General features: G+C 46.9%; 1 protein-coding gene across 1 annotated transcript in view; it reads left to right on the top strand.

Annotated features, from left to right (window-relative positions):
• ANKEF1 (ankyrin repeat and EF-hand domain containing 1) overlaps positions 1-13,504 on the top strand; it is a 248,431-nt gene extending 234,927 nt beyond the window's left edge. Inside the window, exon 11 of the mRNA XM_086927711.1 lies at positions 13,119-13,504. Within this exon, the coding sequence (XP_086783837.1) occupies positions 13,119-13,271 (153 nt within the window). The 3' untranslated portion in view covers positions 13,272-13,504. The remainder of the gene's footprint in view (positions 1-13,118) is intronic.
• Positions 13,505-15,957: the final 2,453 nt, after the last annotated feature.

Genomic DNA, 15,957 nt, shown 5'->3' on the forward strand with positions numbered 1-15,957 from the left:
CACCAACTTACCCCAGCTGAGTGATCAGCCAGTTGTGTCAAATATGGAGGCCAGGCCCGGGGTGGCACAATACATGCTGCAGCCCCTGGTAGGCCTTGGAAACACCTATGCCCTGGGTACCTAGGGTACACTGCTACAGGGGCTAATAAGGTGACCCAGTTCCAATTCGTAATGCACCTAAAGTGCATTGGCAGTAATTTAGAGAGAGAACAGCAGGCTGTGGGTCTGATTAGCAGGCCCACAGCCACATTAAGTCATAAACCAGTGAAGCAAAAAGCAAATATTTGGGGTGACCATAGGATAGCAGACCCTACTCTCCTACACAACCCCCCCCCCCCAAACGCAGGGACATTAGACCAACCTTGACCAGTTGTGTCTTCATGTTCTAAGTGGAAGTACCTGGAGAGACCATCTGCGTTGCCATGGTCAGTCCCTGGGCGGTGCTCCACTGTAAAGTCCATCCCCTGTAGGGAAATGGACCACCTGAGTAGTTTGGAGTTTTCACCCTTCATCTGATTAAGCCATAAGAGGGGCTTATGGTCGGTCTGAATCTTGAAGTGAGTGCCAAATAAGTATGGTCTCAACTTCTTCAGGGCCCACACCACAGCAAAGGCCTCCCTCTCTATAGCTGACCAACGTTTCTCTCTGGGGGTCAGCCTTCTGCTAATAAAAGCAATGGGCTGGTCCTGGCCATCTACATTAAGCTGTGAAAGCACTGCTCCCACTCCCAACTCAGAAGCATCTGTTTGGACAATGAACTCTCTTGAGTAGTCAGGACTCTTCAGGATAGGTGCAGAGCACATGGCCTTCTTTAGGTCATCAAATGCCTTTTGACAGATTTCTGTCCACTGAACCTTGTTGGGCATCTTCTTGGATGTCAGATCATTAAGAGGAGTCACAATGGACCCATAGTTCTTAACAAACTTCCTGTAGTACCCAGTCAGGCCCAAGAAAGCTCTGACCTGAGTCTGGGTAGTTGGAGGGGACCAGTCCTTTATGGTCTGGATCTTACTGTCCAGTGGTTGAACTTGGCCTCCACCTACAAGGTGGCCCAGGTATACAACCTTGCTCTGCCCTATCTGGCACTTTGTTGCCTTGATAGTGAGGCCTGCCTTTTGCAGAGCCTCAAGCACTTCCTTTCAGGTGGACCAGGTGATCCTCCCAGGTGGAGCTAAAGACAGCAATATCATCCAGATAAGCTGCACAAAAGTCATCCAACCCAGTGAGGACTTGATTCACCAATCTTTGGAAGGTGGCAGGTGCATTTTTCAAACCAAAGGGCATCACCACAAATTGATAATGCCCACTAGGGGTAGAAAATGCTGTCTTGGCTTTAGACTCCTCAGCTAACCTGATTTGCCAGTAGCCAGCTGTCAAGTCAAATGTGCTCAAATATTTGGCAGAAGCCAATTTGTCAATGAGCTCATCTGCCCTTGGAATAGGGTGTGCATCTGTCCTGGTGACAGCATTGAGTCCTCTGTAATCCACACAGAACCTCATCTCTCTCTTGCCATCTTTGGTGTGAGGTTTGGGGACCAGAACCACTGGGCTAGCCCAGGGGCTCTCTGAAGGCTCAATGACACCTAATTCCAGCATCTTTTGCACCTCAGTCTTTATGCAGTCCCTGACGTGGTCAGGTTGCCTGTAAATCTTGCTCTTTACAGGAAGACTGTCACCAGTGTCCACCACATGGGTACACCAGTTAGTCTGACTGGGTGTGAATGAGAACATATGCCTGTATGCCTGTAGAACTTGTGTGCAGTCATGTTGCTGATGTTCAGTGAGGCTGCCACCTAAGGCTACATCATCAACTAAGCCATCCTCAGGGTTCTGAGCGAGCAGGTCTGGGAGAGGGTCACTCTCTTCCTCCTGTCCCTCATCTGTAGCCATGAGCAAGCCCATGTCTTCCCTGTTGACATATGCCTTTAGTCTGTTAACATGGAGCACCCTGTGGGGGCTCCTGGGAGTTCCTAGGTCCACCAAGTAGGTAACCTCTCCCTTCTTCTCCAGAATTGTATGGGGTCCAGACCATTTGTCTTGGAGTGCTGCTGGGGCCACTGGCTCCAACACCCATACCTTCTGTCCAGGCTGAAACTCAACAAGGACAGCCTTTTGGTCATGCCAAGCTTTCTGTAATTCTTGGCTAGCCTCAAGGTTTTTGGATGCCTTTTCCATGTACTCTGCCATCCTGGAGCGGAGACCAAGTACATAGTCCACTATGTCTTGCTTAGGCTTTTTGAGAGGTAACTCCCATCCTTCCTTCACCAGACACAGGGGTCCTCTTACAGGGTGCCCAAACAACAATTCAAAGGGGCTGAAGCCAACCCCCTTTTGAGGGACCTCTCTGTAAGCAAACAAAAGGCAGGGCAGTAGGATATCTCATCTTCGCCTGAGCTTTTCAGGTAATCCTTTAATCATGCCCTTTAGGGTCTTGTTAAATCTCTCAACAAGCCCATTACATTGTGGATGATAAGGAGTGGTGAACTTGTAGTTGACACCACATTCCTTCCACATAGCTGTCAAATATCCTGACATGAAGTTGGCACCTCTATCAGATATTACCTCCTTAGGAAACCCCACTCTGGAGAAAACTCCAAGTAAGGCCCTTGCCACAACAGGAGCTGTTGTGGTCCTAAGTGGAATTGCCTCTGGGTACCTGGTGGCATGATCCACTACCACCAGTATGAATCTGTGCCCAGATGCTGTAGGGGGATCCATTGGACCTACAATATCAATCCCCACTCTTTCAAAGGGGACCCCCACCACAGGTAGTAGTATTAGGAGGGCCTTTGTTGTTCCACCTGCTTTACCACTGGCTTGGCAGGTTTCACAGGAGCGACAAAACTCCTTGGTGTCTTCAGACATGTGGGGCCAGTGAAAGTGAGAGACAAGTCTGTCCCAGGTCTTATTCTGGCCTAAGTGTCCTGCTAGAGGAATATCATGGGCTAAGGTGAGAAGGAAACCCCTAAATTGCAGAGGTATAACCAACCTCCTGGTGGCACCAGGCTTGGGGTCTCTACCCTCTGTGTAAAGGAGTCCTTCATCCCAATAAACTTTATGGGCACCTTGAGCATTCCCCGCAGCCTCAGCAGCAGCCTGCTGTCTGAGGGGTTCAAGAGAAGGACAGGTTAACTGAGCCTGCCCCAAGTCTGCCCTAGAAGGTCCCCCTGTCCCCAGAAACTCAACCTGATCAGGTTCAAGTTCTTCAGAGGCAGTTCCTTCAGGGGTCTCAAGACCAGCTTCCTGTGAAGCTTGATCCTCACTTGCAGGCAGTTGGGAAGGCACAGCCTTAACCCTCCTGTTCTTCTTCTTGGAAGGTGCTTGGTCCATTGTTCCAGGATCTAAGACCTGAGGTTCAGAGAGGCACTTTTTGGCCTGTGACCTGGTCACAGCAAGGACATGTGATGATATCCCTAACATCTCTGCATGAGTCCTGTACTCAAATTCTGACCATAGAGAGTTCTCCAGGTCATTGCCCAACAAACATTCAACTGGGAGATCAGCACTAACCACAACTCTTTTTAGGCCAGTTACCCCTCCCCAGGAAAAGTTAACGAGTGCCACACTATGTGTAGTAGTGACATTGCTGGCATTGGTCACCAGGTAATTATCACCTGGCATGTATTGTCCAGGGCCCACAAAGTTAGGTGTCACCATAGTGACACTGGCACATGTGTCCCTGTAAGCTTGAGCCACTTTGTTATTAATCAAAGGCGTCTGTCTGTATTTGCCCAGGTTACTGGGACTTATGTCAGGGGTCAAATCTATGTCCCCTTCACAAATCAGAACAGCCTGTGTAAGGGTTCTGACTAGGTCAGAATCTCCTTCAGTTCCCAAGGTGATACCCACTACCCCCTTGGTTTGTGGACCAGCACTGCTAGCTGTACTCGTGGGTGCAGTTGCCTTAGGGGCTGCAGTGCTGGGGGCTCCACCCTTTTTACACTCACTTGTCCAGTGAGAGGTGTTTTTACAAGTTTTACACCAGGGTTTCTTCTGACCTTCTTTCTTCTTCTTCTTGGAAGTTTGGGACCCACCCTCTGTATCATTTTGGGGCCCTGTTGAAGACTTCTGGTCTTTAGCTTTCTGCTCCCCACCCTTCTGGTCTGTTTTCTTCTGGTCACCACCCTGGTTCTGGTTCTTTTGCTTAACTCTGGTTCTTACCCATTTATCTGCCCTCTTTCCCAATTCTTGGGGAGAGGTCAAATCTGAGTCAACCAAATGTTGATGCAACTGCTGGTTCTGACAATTATTTAAAATTTGTTCTCTCATCAGCAAATTATACAATCCTTCATAGTCTGTAACCTTGCTTCCCAGCAACCATCCCTCCAGAGCCTTAGTGGCACACTCAACAAATTCTGACCAGTCCTGAGTCTGTGTCTTCTGGGTATCTCTGAAGATTAACCTGTACTGTTCAGTGGTTAAGCCTAACCCATCAATCAGAGCACTCTTCAGGACCAGGTAGTTTCTAGAATCCCCATCACTAACTGTGAGGAGTCTGTATCGGCCTCTACCTTCAAAGGAGAGCCACAAGATTGCTGCCCACTGCTCCTGAGGGATCTGCTGTACTCTGCAGGCTCTCTCCATTGCAGTGATCCATTTATGGATATCATCCCCAGCTTTGTAGGGGGGCACAATCTTACTCAGGTTTCTGTTATCAAAAGACCTGTCTTTATCCTTGTGGATATTGCTACCACCAGTGGGTTCTATTACCCCACTCTCTCTAGGCTGACTTGCTCTAGCAAGTTTCTCCTTGGCCAGGGCAACCTCTAACTCTTGCCTCTGGATCCTAAGCTCAGCCTCTCTCATCTTGGCCTCATGTTCCCTTCTCTGAGGGCTAGTCATCTCCTTCCTGGAGTGACCATGAGAGCCTCTAGAAGCATGGGAGTTGTCAGAGTCACCTGAGTGAGTCCTTCTCCTCCTAGGCTTCTGGTTAAGTCCACCTGGGGGTCTGAATGGGTTGTTACCAGATTCAGTCCCAAATAGGCTTAAGTTAGCCTGGTTCAGTCTACTGACCAGCACCTGACTATTTCTGTCATCATCTGACTCACTGCTTCCCCCCTCTTCCTCTTCTTCCTCTTCCTCTTCTTCCTCATCTACCTGAGGAGCTCCAGTGATGGGGGCTTCCTCATCTACCAGGATGATAGGGACAGGGGTGTCTGCAGTGTCATCCTCTGAAGGATGGCCTCCTTCAGCATTCCCAGTGGGGTCTGCCTTAGAGGGCTTTAGAGTCTCAGACTGGTCTAAGAGCTCTCTTAGGTGGTCTGTAGTAGGGGAAGGCCCTGTCTTCAGACCCCTTAAGACACAAAGCTGTCTTAATTCCTTAAAGGAAAAAATAGCAAATTTGGATGGTGCCCTTGGAGGGTCACTCTCAACAGGGATGTTCCCAGTGGAACCCTCTGCTCCAGACATTGCTCTAGTGTGGGTGGATGTGTTGCAATCTACCTACACTGGTGTTTACCTACTAAATCTATCTAGTAGTTGTAGTCAGGGTGTGCTACTCCCTTTGCTCTACAACAACTAAGTTCAGTAGAACTTAAGTATACTAGTCTTGTTTTATATGTACCTAGCAGGTACCTGTATGATCTTTCAAATGATAATCTCAAAGATTGTAATGGTAAAACAACAGCAAGCTCAGATCCCACCGCTGCCACCAATGTGAGAAGTTGGCCTGGTATATAATGCTCACTAATTCTAGTGATCACTTTGTACCATGCCAAGCAACCCTTATGAGGATTGGTTGTAAGTCAACCTTGTAGACCAGTTATCCTAGTGGTAACGTGGACAAAGCAGTCTTAGGCTAAACTCTAAAAGGCATGTGAAGCCAGCTGTATTACCATACACAACCCCCTTGAATACCAAATGAAAGGGACACCACACAGATATATATTGAAAATATATATTGATTTATTAACTATAAAATCCCCTGGACTCTTTATGAGCACAGAAGCACAAGCGTTAAATCACAAGACAGTTTAAAATACACAAAAGTCGCACAATATGGATGAGCCCTAGGGGCCACCTAAACCATATACTAAGAAAGTGGTATAAGAGATACCAATCAGAAAGGGAACAGGCCTAGGGCCTTGGGAATCGCTGGAGCTATTCGAGACTAGCAGTGACTAAGTCGTGAAAGGCCCGCGGGACTCAGGTGCAGTGTTCAAAGTGCACGCACTTTCCAATGTAAAGTCTATGGTGCGTAAAAAGTACAAAGTTAGTTAGGAACCTTCCGAGTGACCTAGAACGCTGAAACTTAAGACACAGGCCCTTGAGATGTGTACCAGTGTAGGAACACCGGCGGAGCTGAGTTACCTCACCCACAGGAAGCGGGTGCACAGGGTCGAAGTAGTGTCGGGTTTCGTCACGCTGGTCGATGGTGCTTGGAGCTGAAGATGCTGCAGGCGGCTCGATGTGAAGAGTTCCGGTGGATCCAAGGGTGGATCTGAAGTTGTGAAGACCTGAAAGCAGAGGAGACAATGTTCAAAGTCACTAGCCAGTGACTATCGTGGAACCAGATTGGAACCAGGCGATGTCGGGTGCAAACAGGCGTTGTCGTGTAGCTTCTCTCTGCAGCCACGTGGACACCAGGGGTTGAGGACGTCCAGGAGTCGGTCACGAGCTGTCCCACGCAGGCTTCTCGCTGTTGCTGGTGTCGGCGACCTGATCGGAGCAAACAGGCCTTGGCTAATGCAAGCCACGCAGGAATCGAAAGATGCTTAACACTCGGACCAGCAAGGTCAGAGCGAGTGCTCCTTTTCACAGGAGCTTGGGCAAGTCTGGAGCAACCAGACCCGCAGTGTAGTTTGTCGGTTTCGTCGCCAAGATGGCCGCTGACCACGTGGCTAGTGGCCGGGATGGCGCGTCGAGTGGCACAATGCAAAAGGGCCCCACGCAGATCGTGGAGATGCTGGAGGGCTCTTCTTCGGTGCAAGGGTCTGCTCGGTGGTGGGGTTCTCAGTCCCCAAAGCACAACGTCGAGGATGCCTCAGATGCTGCGCAGTCAGCTTTTCGAGTGTCTTCCAAGATGTCCGGTCCCACGTCACTCGGTGCCTCCACGGGTCCCTTTTTTGCAGGGACTGTGGATCGGGCTCTGAGAAGTCTGGGAGTCTGGGTCTTGTCAGGCTCTGGGCTTGGGCTCCGGCAGGAGGCGGCGGCAAAGCAGACGTTGAGTTGCTGGTTGGTGCCTGTGTTCACAGGGTGGCCACTCCTAGGCCACAAGGGAGATTCTCTTCAGTCTTCTGACCAGCAGAATGTCGAAGTCCAGTCTTCTTCTTTGTTTAAAGTTGATTCAGGATGATCTGCTGTGCAATGGCACTGCTCCCACTCTTATTCCCAATCTGAGGGGGGGGTCACCTACTAGGTCCCTCCTCTGGGAGGAACCAGGAAGGGGGGCGGTTAGACCCCCTTTCCTTTGTCCAGCTCCTCGCCAGGCCTGGGTCTGGAAAGTCCCAGGACCGGTTTGGACTGGCCTATGCACGGGGACACCTTGTGTGCCCCGGGCATGTCTGATTCTATTCAGCCCTGTCCTACCCAATACACAAAACCCTGTCTGGGGTGGTGCTCGCACCTCCCAAGGCAGGAAACCCTTTGTCCAGGCCACCATCTGCCGAGTTTCGGTCAGCAGCAGGAGGCCAGACTCGTGTCTGTGGTGGCAGCATCCATTTTGTGATGCTGAGGCTCTGGTTAACTTTAACCGGGGTTAAGGCTACACACATGTCGTGTCCCTCTAGAAAGGTGGAATGCTATCCCCGTCAACAGAACTGTCGAGGGGATAGTATTCCAATTCGTATGACACATTACTCGACATGTTTTGATAAAGCCAAACCAAAGATAGCATTTAACCGCGAGGATTATAATGCACTTAAGAGTATATGGTATGGCAATATCCCGGAACAGCTTAGGGAGTGGTTCCCGACAGCTGCAGACAGGCTCAGCTCATGCTAGAGCACCACCTCACATATTTCCAAGCACTCTGCCTCCAGGATTGATGAGGCCTTCCATAGGAGTGGCTGATAGGAACATATGTGTCCAGTTTAGGGTTAGATATAGGGATACTATATCTAAGTAAGAGGCGATTACACCAACTTACCCCAGCTGAGTGATCAGCCAGTTGTGTCAAATATGGAGGCCAGGCCCGGGGTGGCACAATACATGCTGCAGCCCCTGGTAGGCCTTGGAAACACCTATGCCCTGGGTACCTAGGGTACACTGCTACAGGGGCTAATAAGGTGACCCAGTTCCAATTCGTAATGCACCTAAAGTGCATTGGCAGTAATTTAGAGAGAGAACAGCAGGCTGTGGGTCTGATTAGCAGGCCCACAGCCACATTAAGTCATAAACCAGTGAAGCAAAAAGTAAAAATTTGGGGTGACCATAGGATAGCAGACCCTACTCTCCTACACTGTACCACTTATAGGTACATGTACATCCAGCACATGCATGCACTGCTCAGTGCTGCACTACCTCTGTCATGCACCCTGCCCAGGCACACATACACCTAGCACAGATAAACTACTTCTGCACTGCAAAAATAAACCACTTCTGTTCTGCTCAGCACTTTACACCAATCTGATGTAGTCCAAGAGTAAGTTAAGCACACAGCAATGGAATTTTAAAAGTGAGTTAACTTGTGTGCCTCACTCCAGTGAGAACGGTTAAAAAGGACCTTTTCACTCCGACTGATCACTACATAGTATACTACCACCACCGCACTCTGCCCGCTTAACTCCTGGTGAAGGCAGTAGCCTTCCCACTAAGAGGGTAGCGCTTTGGGCACCCCTCTTGGTCCAACAAGACCACAATCCATGAGATAGGTTTATGTCATGCCGCCCACGCATGATCCATGTTTGCCTAGGACAAGTCACCATTAGGGTTCCAGACATTAGTACAGTTGGGCACTCAGGGTAGGAGTGCACTTCTGTTACCATGTAGAAGACGTTTTCATCCCAATATCTGCCTTCAGAATCTGTAACTCAAATGTACAACAAGTTGAAGTCATTCGCAGATGTCAAGTGCTTTAATATCTGAGACTCAAATACTTAAAAAGGTCAAAATTGAAGAATGATAAATGGAGATCTGAAGGCAAGCTACAAAAGTGGAAGCGCAGCCCAGGAAAGGAAAAGAACAGATGCATTGTTGTACATTTCACCTACTTTTTCACGATGCTTCTCAGTTTTGTTCAGTGGGGAGGAATTGTGTGGTGTTAATGGAAGAGAGTGTGGGATCTAAAGATGTAGATTTAGGTGTAAACACCCTGGAATGCTTTCTGATGCTTGATCTTTTCGTGTCAGGGTTCACGATAGTCTATTGTTGTCTAAAGAGTCAGCATGAAGTTTGGGATATGATGGCAAGCAGGTGTGAAGATTCCACTTGTTCTCGAGTTGTGTAAAGTCTGGAAAGCCCTGACTCAAGGAGTCTCTTTTTCATTGCTGTGGATTTTTATACGAGCAAGGCTTCTGAGAAATTTTCAGACACAAACCACCCTCATGAAGGAGGAAAAAACATTTTGTTGTATGCGAGGGCTTGAGTTTCAGTGGGAGTTTTAGGATAATCAGTTGTTAGTTGTACACCAATTAAATGGTTGAACACCATAAATATCCTTGCTGGCAGACCACTGTTCTGCAGAACCATCTTAAATCAGGGAGCGGCCTGGCTGAGCTTTGCACCAAGAGTCAACCCTCTGCCAACCCCCAATTATGCCCTGAGGAAAATGGAATCTGCAAACTCACTGGAATTTCAGACCTACTGACCTGAAACGTCTTTTCAAACTTTTCTGCACTTCAAATGTATGTGCTGCAGCTCAGTTGGTTGTGCATTAGATTCGCTTGAACCGGCTTTTTGCACTGCTCACTACCAGATGTTTGACTCTTTAACACCTTATTCAAGCTCAGATTGCTGAGTACTACCACCAACCCAAAAGCAATTTCGAGAACAATGTCAACTACTCTATAAATTTCTGTTTATCTTTGACCCTTTTCCTGGTTTGAACACTAGAACCATTGGTATACTTTGGAACAGCTTTTACTTTCTAATATATCTTGCTCCTCTCAGGCAGTTGTGATCAATGTTGTTCCCGAGTAATCATGACTGTTATCTAAACTGCTTTTGGAAAGCAAATATTGTTACTTGTTTTGCCTGCGCTGTGGTGTCAATTGTGGAACATTCACTACACATGCCTTCCCTTAAAGTACAGCCTCGCTGCTGTGGCCAGCTTATTGCACGCAAGCCATGCATACCTTCTGGAAAACCTGTGTAACTCTGCAGGCCGAACTGGGGGAACATAACTCAGTGGGTCTGTTTCTGACACATTATCACTTTCCCAGGTGCAACAAATTCTAGCAATCCATACTAACCCTAGAATGGTTTTTCTTGGAACACAGTTGTTAATCAATTAAATTTGCAATGAGTTGCACGTGGTTGCGTAGAGTTATTTAGTTGTAACATCTTTGAAGGCTTTGAAATGGAACAATAATGTTAAACTGTAGATAAATTAAACTACTAGGTTTGAATGTGTGTAGTGTGGGCCATTGGTTAAGTGTTCAATTTTACTAGTGCAGCACTGGCTAAGGCTATTCCTTTTGTCACAAGTAATGAGAGAACAGCTATCCTGGCTTGAGGTGATATTATTTGAGGTAACTACTAACTAACCCTGTGTAACTGTATTCCGGTATCTACTCTACGGTTCCAGTAATGTACCGGGTTAATGTAAATGTGTTTTTCTATAATTTTCTGGCTTAGTATCAAAGAGAATCCTGGGTACACATCTCAGACATAATGCTAAAGAGCAGATTATGTGATTATTCAATAAGGATACCTACTTTTATTGCTTATCGGGAACCTCCAATACATTGGAGGGGCTATTGATGAGGAGGTTGTTTATAGGGCTGTTTTCCATTTAGAACAGCTGTTCATCCATGATTTCCAGATGCTTGCTACATGAAATTATAAATACTCCTGGGTTGTTTGCACAATTGTAAAGATATTCGGAGTTATTGCAATTGAAACAAAAGGAAGGCAAATTTAGGGACAACATGAACATTTAAGAATTTCCTCAAAAAGAATACTACAAGCAGCACATTAATATGATAGGGAGAAACCCAGATCAGTTGTAAATTTATAGAATGTGATTCCATATTTGAGAAATAATACGTTCTTACAAATGAAACATTTATTTTCTCCGTCTCTGAGAGAGTCAATAATGTTATGATAAATCCTGCTTTTGTATGCTAAATTCAATCCCCTACCAATGACCTGGTCATTTCCTGGTATTTAACCGATGACGAGACACTCAGGGATGAATGTGTGGGTAGACCCATGTTCAATGGAAGGGAGGTCTTATATAGGTGGAATTTTGATACATTTTTCCACACCAATCACAAGATGGTGCCATTCCTGAAGGTTCTGTAAAAACTGAGGGCCTGTTTTAAGCGTTGGTAGACGGTACTCCCTCCATCAAGGTGGTTAAAGACAAAAACTCCACCATCCTGATGAGCTTCTGACCACCAGATTTAGAGCTGACTGCCCACCCAGCAGTCATCTCTGTACCCTGAAAGGATATGCTGTTAAGGTGGTTCCCTTCAAAGTGCAAACAGTTTGATAGCCATTCACCAAACGTTTAATCTTTATTTTGTTTTTCCAAAACCCACTCCCAAAGCAAGAGTTTGTTTCAGAAAAATAAAAAATGGATAACCCCCACCCTGGAAGTTTAGGGTTTTTCTATCCCTCACCACCAGTTTTGACTTGGTGATCATGAACAGAAAAATAGACATGACACTGTCCTCCCTAAATAGGGCAGGCAGTTTATTTCCCTTCCTCTGAAGACTCCTACGCCTTCCGACATTTGGGGGAAGCTTGTTGTTGATGGAGCCAATGAGGGCTCTGTTGAAGGAAAGGTCACGGTCTCCATATGAGGTGGGGGGACCAAGAGTTTGACGGATAGCGTGCTCCGTTGCGTTTGCAACGGAGCAATCTGTCCATCAACTCTAAATCATGCCTTATATGTTAAAAAAACGAAAACATACATACCTTAAAAAAAATATCTGTAAGTATCCCATCTGTAAGCAACCCCCAGAAATATAATATGTGAACATTTAAAAAAAAAGTTTTTATTTGCATTTTTAACCAACAGAAACACAGCTGGCATGTCACAAGTGAGTATCCTCACACCCAGGCGTCCCCTGTCCCCCCACCCACCATCCACATTGACAACATCAGAATTATCAGCACAACAAGATCCCGCTTCTGCCTACAAGGCATATTTCTGCAGTGCTCTTTTATTATCCAGCGACTCCCCTCGGGCCCAGGGCCCGGGTCCAGTGTCCCGTCCCCCACCAGCTAGGAGCATAGCCCTACTCAGCATATGTTAACATTTTTGACGAGAACACATGACCAACTGAATTTTCAGCTAGTTTGCAAAATATTTAAATGACTTGTGGCCCCATTTAGAGGATGGAGCTTCTAACCCAACAAACTGGCATTCCCGTTACCCCTTGATTTAGAGTTGTGAAACCTGTGGGTAGGTTTGGAACCTCAGTTGGGTCTGCCATCAGAAACCATTGACATGGTAGTCTGCTTGCTTCTGGTCCACCACTTGTTCAGAACATGGCGGTCACTGATCTTCCATGCCTGGATCCAACACGCAAAAACGCCTGGCAGACACGAGCAGGCAAAACAAACGATGGCCAGCATGAGTAGGGCAAATACTCCCAGCGCTTCAGGACTTCTGATTTTTAATTTTACTGACTCAGTCTCCTGCTAAATGCTGAGCAGGTACAAATATTATGGCAGCTGGCCGGCATTCATCTGTGCCTTCAGTGCACATGGATCCCAGCTATGCGGATGGGGACCTCTTAATATGGTGGCCTTCTCAGGGGAAGCCAAGGACAGTGGATTTGCTAACCTGCTGCCCACCCACCAGATGATAAATAATCCCTTTAATCGGACATTTATCAAGGCCAGCGATATTTAGCGTGATATTTAGATTACAGTCCTTGTACAATCTAGTGATTTTTCCTTATGTGTAAGCATAGCAACATCTGTGTAGGTAATTGAACGGAAAAGTAATATACTTATTTTTTAATTGTCTGACTTAGTTTATAGAAAATATTATTTTCTTTTCTAAGCTTTGGACTCCACTACCTACTACTGAAGAACTAATAAGAAAACGAGAACAACGCCGGGAGCGGTTTACATATGAAGTGGACTTCGAAGACTTCAAGATGCCGTTTACGAAGAATTTAATGGAAAAAGCTCTGGCACTCGAAGCTACTTCCTAGAAAAAAATATATTGAGATGATTGTTTACATTGATAGGGAAAAACATTCCTATTCTTATTAAAATATAATCATGGGACCTCAGTGGGAAACTTCTTGATAGATCATGATTTCTGGTGTAATGCAATTATTTACTTGAAACTAAATGTGAGCAATATTGGTCACAGTTGAATTTATGCACGCACATGGCCAACAACATTTTCATGGACGAACAAGTAAATTTAGTTTAATTCACCATAAATGTACTGTATACTTATAACTATATGTCAATTCTGTTGTGGAAATAGGGGAGTAGTCGTTCAATTATGTGTCTTCTCTTTCCGTAGCCTAATAGACTTATTATATGGTTCATCTAATCATATTCATTTTTCTGCCTCTTGCTCTATTTGTTGCTTCTCTGTTACACAGTAAGAAATATGAGTGAATCTTTCAAGATAGATCGTTTTTCACAAGTATTTTAAGAAGCGCCACACAAAGAAACTTTCTGTATGCTATGACCACTTGATTTCCCTTCAACATTAAGGCATCCTTTAATATCTTGTTTTACACAGCAACATTTCCAACCATTGAATCTCAGTACTTGATAAATATTCTGCCCTTTGCCTGCTCTCTACACCCTTACATTTTGCTTATTAAAGTATTACAAACATAAGTTGGGTAAAAGATTATGTTAGAGATGCCAGATACTCCCACCTCAGCAACACCTTTAAGATGTTGTCAAAGGCATCACATTTTGGAAGTAGCTCACGCAAATTAAAACTCCTCTTTTGCACAACTGGAAATCGTAGTGGATGGTTTCTTACTACAGCATTGTATCTGATAGAGACTTGTAGCTGCAAATTCCTTACCTTTGAATTTCTCAGGCGTCAGACTGGATTCAGAAACCTTTGAGTGAGCAGTACCCCTGCACTCTGTCAGGTGGCTCCGTCCAGCTCCATGTGACATAGCCAGCATCGTTGACGTTTGCTGTGACAGTGGTCACCTATATGGGTGTCACTGAGGCACGCAGCATAATTTCTTTTCTTTCCATGCCAATTTGCGCTGATCCATATTTTGACTTTTTTTGCAGACATTTTGTTGAGACGTTTTTTCTTGTGTGTCGAGGGTTAACCTCTAGACTGATAGGTTTCAAGCCATGTGGCACTTGCTACATTGCCATGTTGGTAACTGACCTCATCTTGTTTGCTTTGGTTTCTCGAGTGACACCCCAACTCAGACTCGTGCTCGGACTGCCGGGCCGTGGCACCGGAGGCCTTGCAGGAGCGGACCTTGAAGCACCTCGTGGCCCGGCAGTCGTCACCATCGAGCGTGACTCCTTAGCGGTCCTGGTCCTGATTGAGGAACAGAAGATTGCGGGACTTCTCAAGGAGCCCCAAGACATCTTCTTTGCACTTGAGGTCCTCGGGACACTCTGGGAAGAGGCATAAGAAATTTCGACTTTGACGATTCTGTCGATGAGATGGGTGGGGAGCATCGATGCTCCAGGGATGGTTCCGCAGAATCAGTGCCATGTCCAACTCCGCGCCTCCCCCCGTTTCCGGGAGCCGGAGCAATCCACGCTCAGATTAAAGAGTTTTATGAGGCCATGCGCTGCATTTTTGAGCCCCGTGGGGTTTGAGGAGGCCCCACCAGGCTACATACCAACAGCTCTGGCCTCTGCACTGGTGGGGTTTCATGGATCGGATTTTAGGTCAGCGCAGGTTGTGCCAACGTGACTTCCCCAGCCCTGAAGTCGACGCTGCAAGCGCCACCGGCCCCATTCTGATACCTGATGACTCAGACTCGGATCAATGTGGATCGAACTCCGGTGCCAAAGGAGCCAAGAGATTCTACATAGTTGCCGGTTCATTTTGAAGAAGTTTCAGGCATGGGAGAAGAATGGAATGGGACTCTGGACTCTTGGGAACACCAGTTGGACGCTCTTTGTGAGGATTTGGACTTCTATGAGGAGCTTGGAGAGGCCAGTGGACTGGACACATTTCCAGCTACTGGTATGCTCTCTCCGCTCAATGTGGTTACAGAGGAGGGAGCACTTATGCCATGGTGGTGAGTAGGGCAGCAGAGGTCTTTGACCTGGAGTTGCCCTTGGTGCAAGTCCAGACTAATCTCTTCGCCGAAGTGCTTCAACCTGGGGCTTCCTCATCTGCCATCCTTTTGCCTTTTAATACAGCTCTGGCAGATTTCCTTCTAGTCTCATGGTCCAAGCCTAGCACAGGGGCTCCTGTGAACTGGACAATAGCATACCACCATCATCTGGCTCTGGGTGATCCAAGTTTCCTCAGCCAAAACCCCACTCCTGGGCGCTTGGTAGCTCAGGCTGCCACATCAATAGTGCCTTCCCTTCTGCTCCCCCATCAGGGAATCCAAGAGGCTGGATGTACTTGGAAAGCAGATGTTTTCTTCCACCAGCCTTGCATTGTGGTCGGTGAAACCCGCCTACTTATTGTGCTGTTTCTCGCACACCCTTTGGGAAATGGTTGCGCGAGTGCTGCCACAAGTTCCGGAGGAGACCCGGGCCATGCTCTCTCAGGCAGTGAAAGATGGGAGAGATGCAGCAAGTTTTGATATGACTGACTTGCTGGGTAGAGTGTGGAGGGTCGACTGTGGCCTTATGATGCCACACCTCGCTGAGAACATCTGTCTTCCATGGTGAAATCCAGGCCAATTCATGGACATGCCTTTTGATGGG

The sequence above is a fragment of the Lissotriton vulgaris genome, chromosome 6 (genome assembly GCF_964263255.1).
Source record: "Lissotriton vulgaris chromosome 6, aLisVul1.2, whole genome shotgun sequence".
Taxonomy (NCBI): Eukaryota; Metazoa; Chordata; class Amphibia; order Caudata; family Salamandridae; genus Lissotriton; species Lissotriton vulgaris.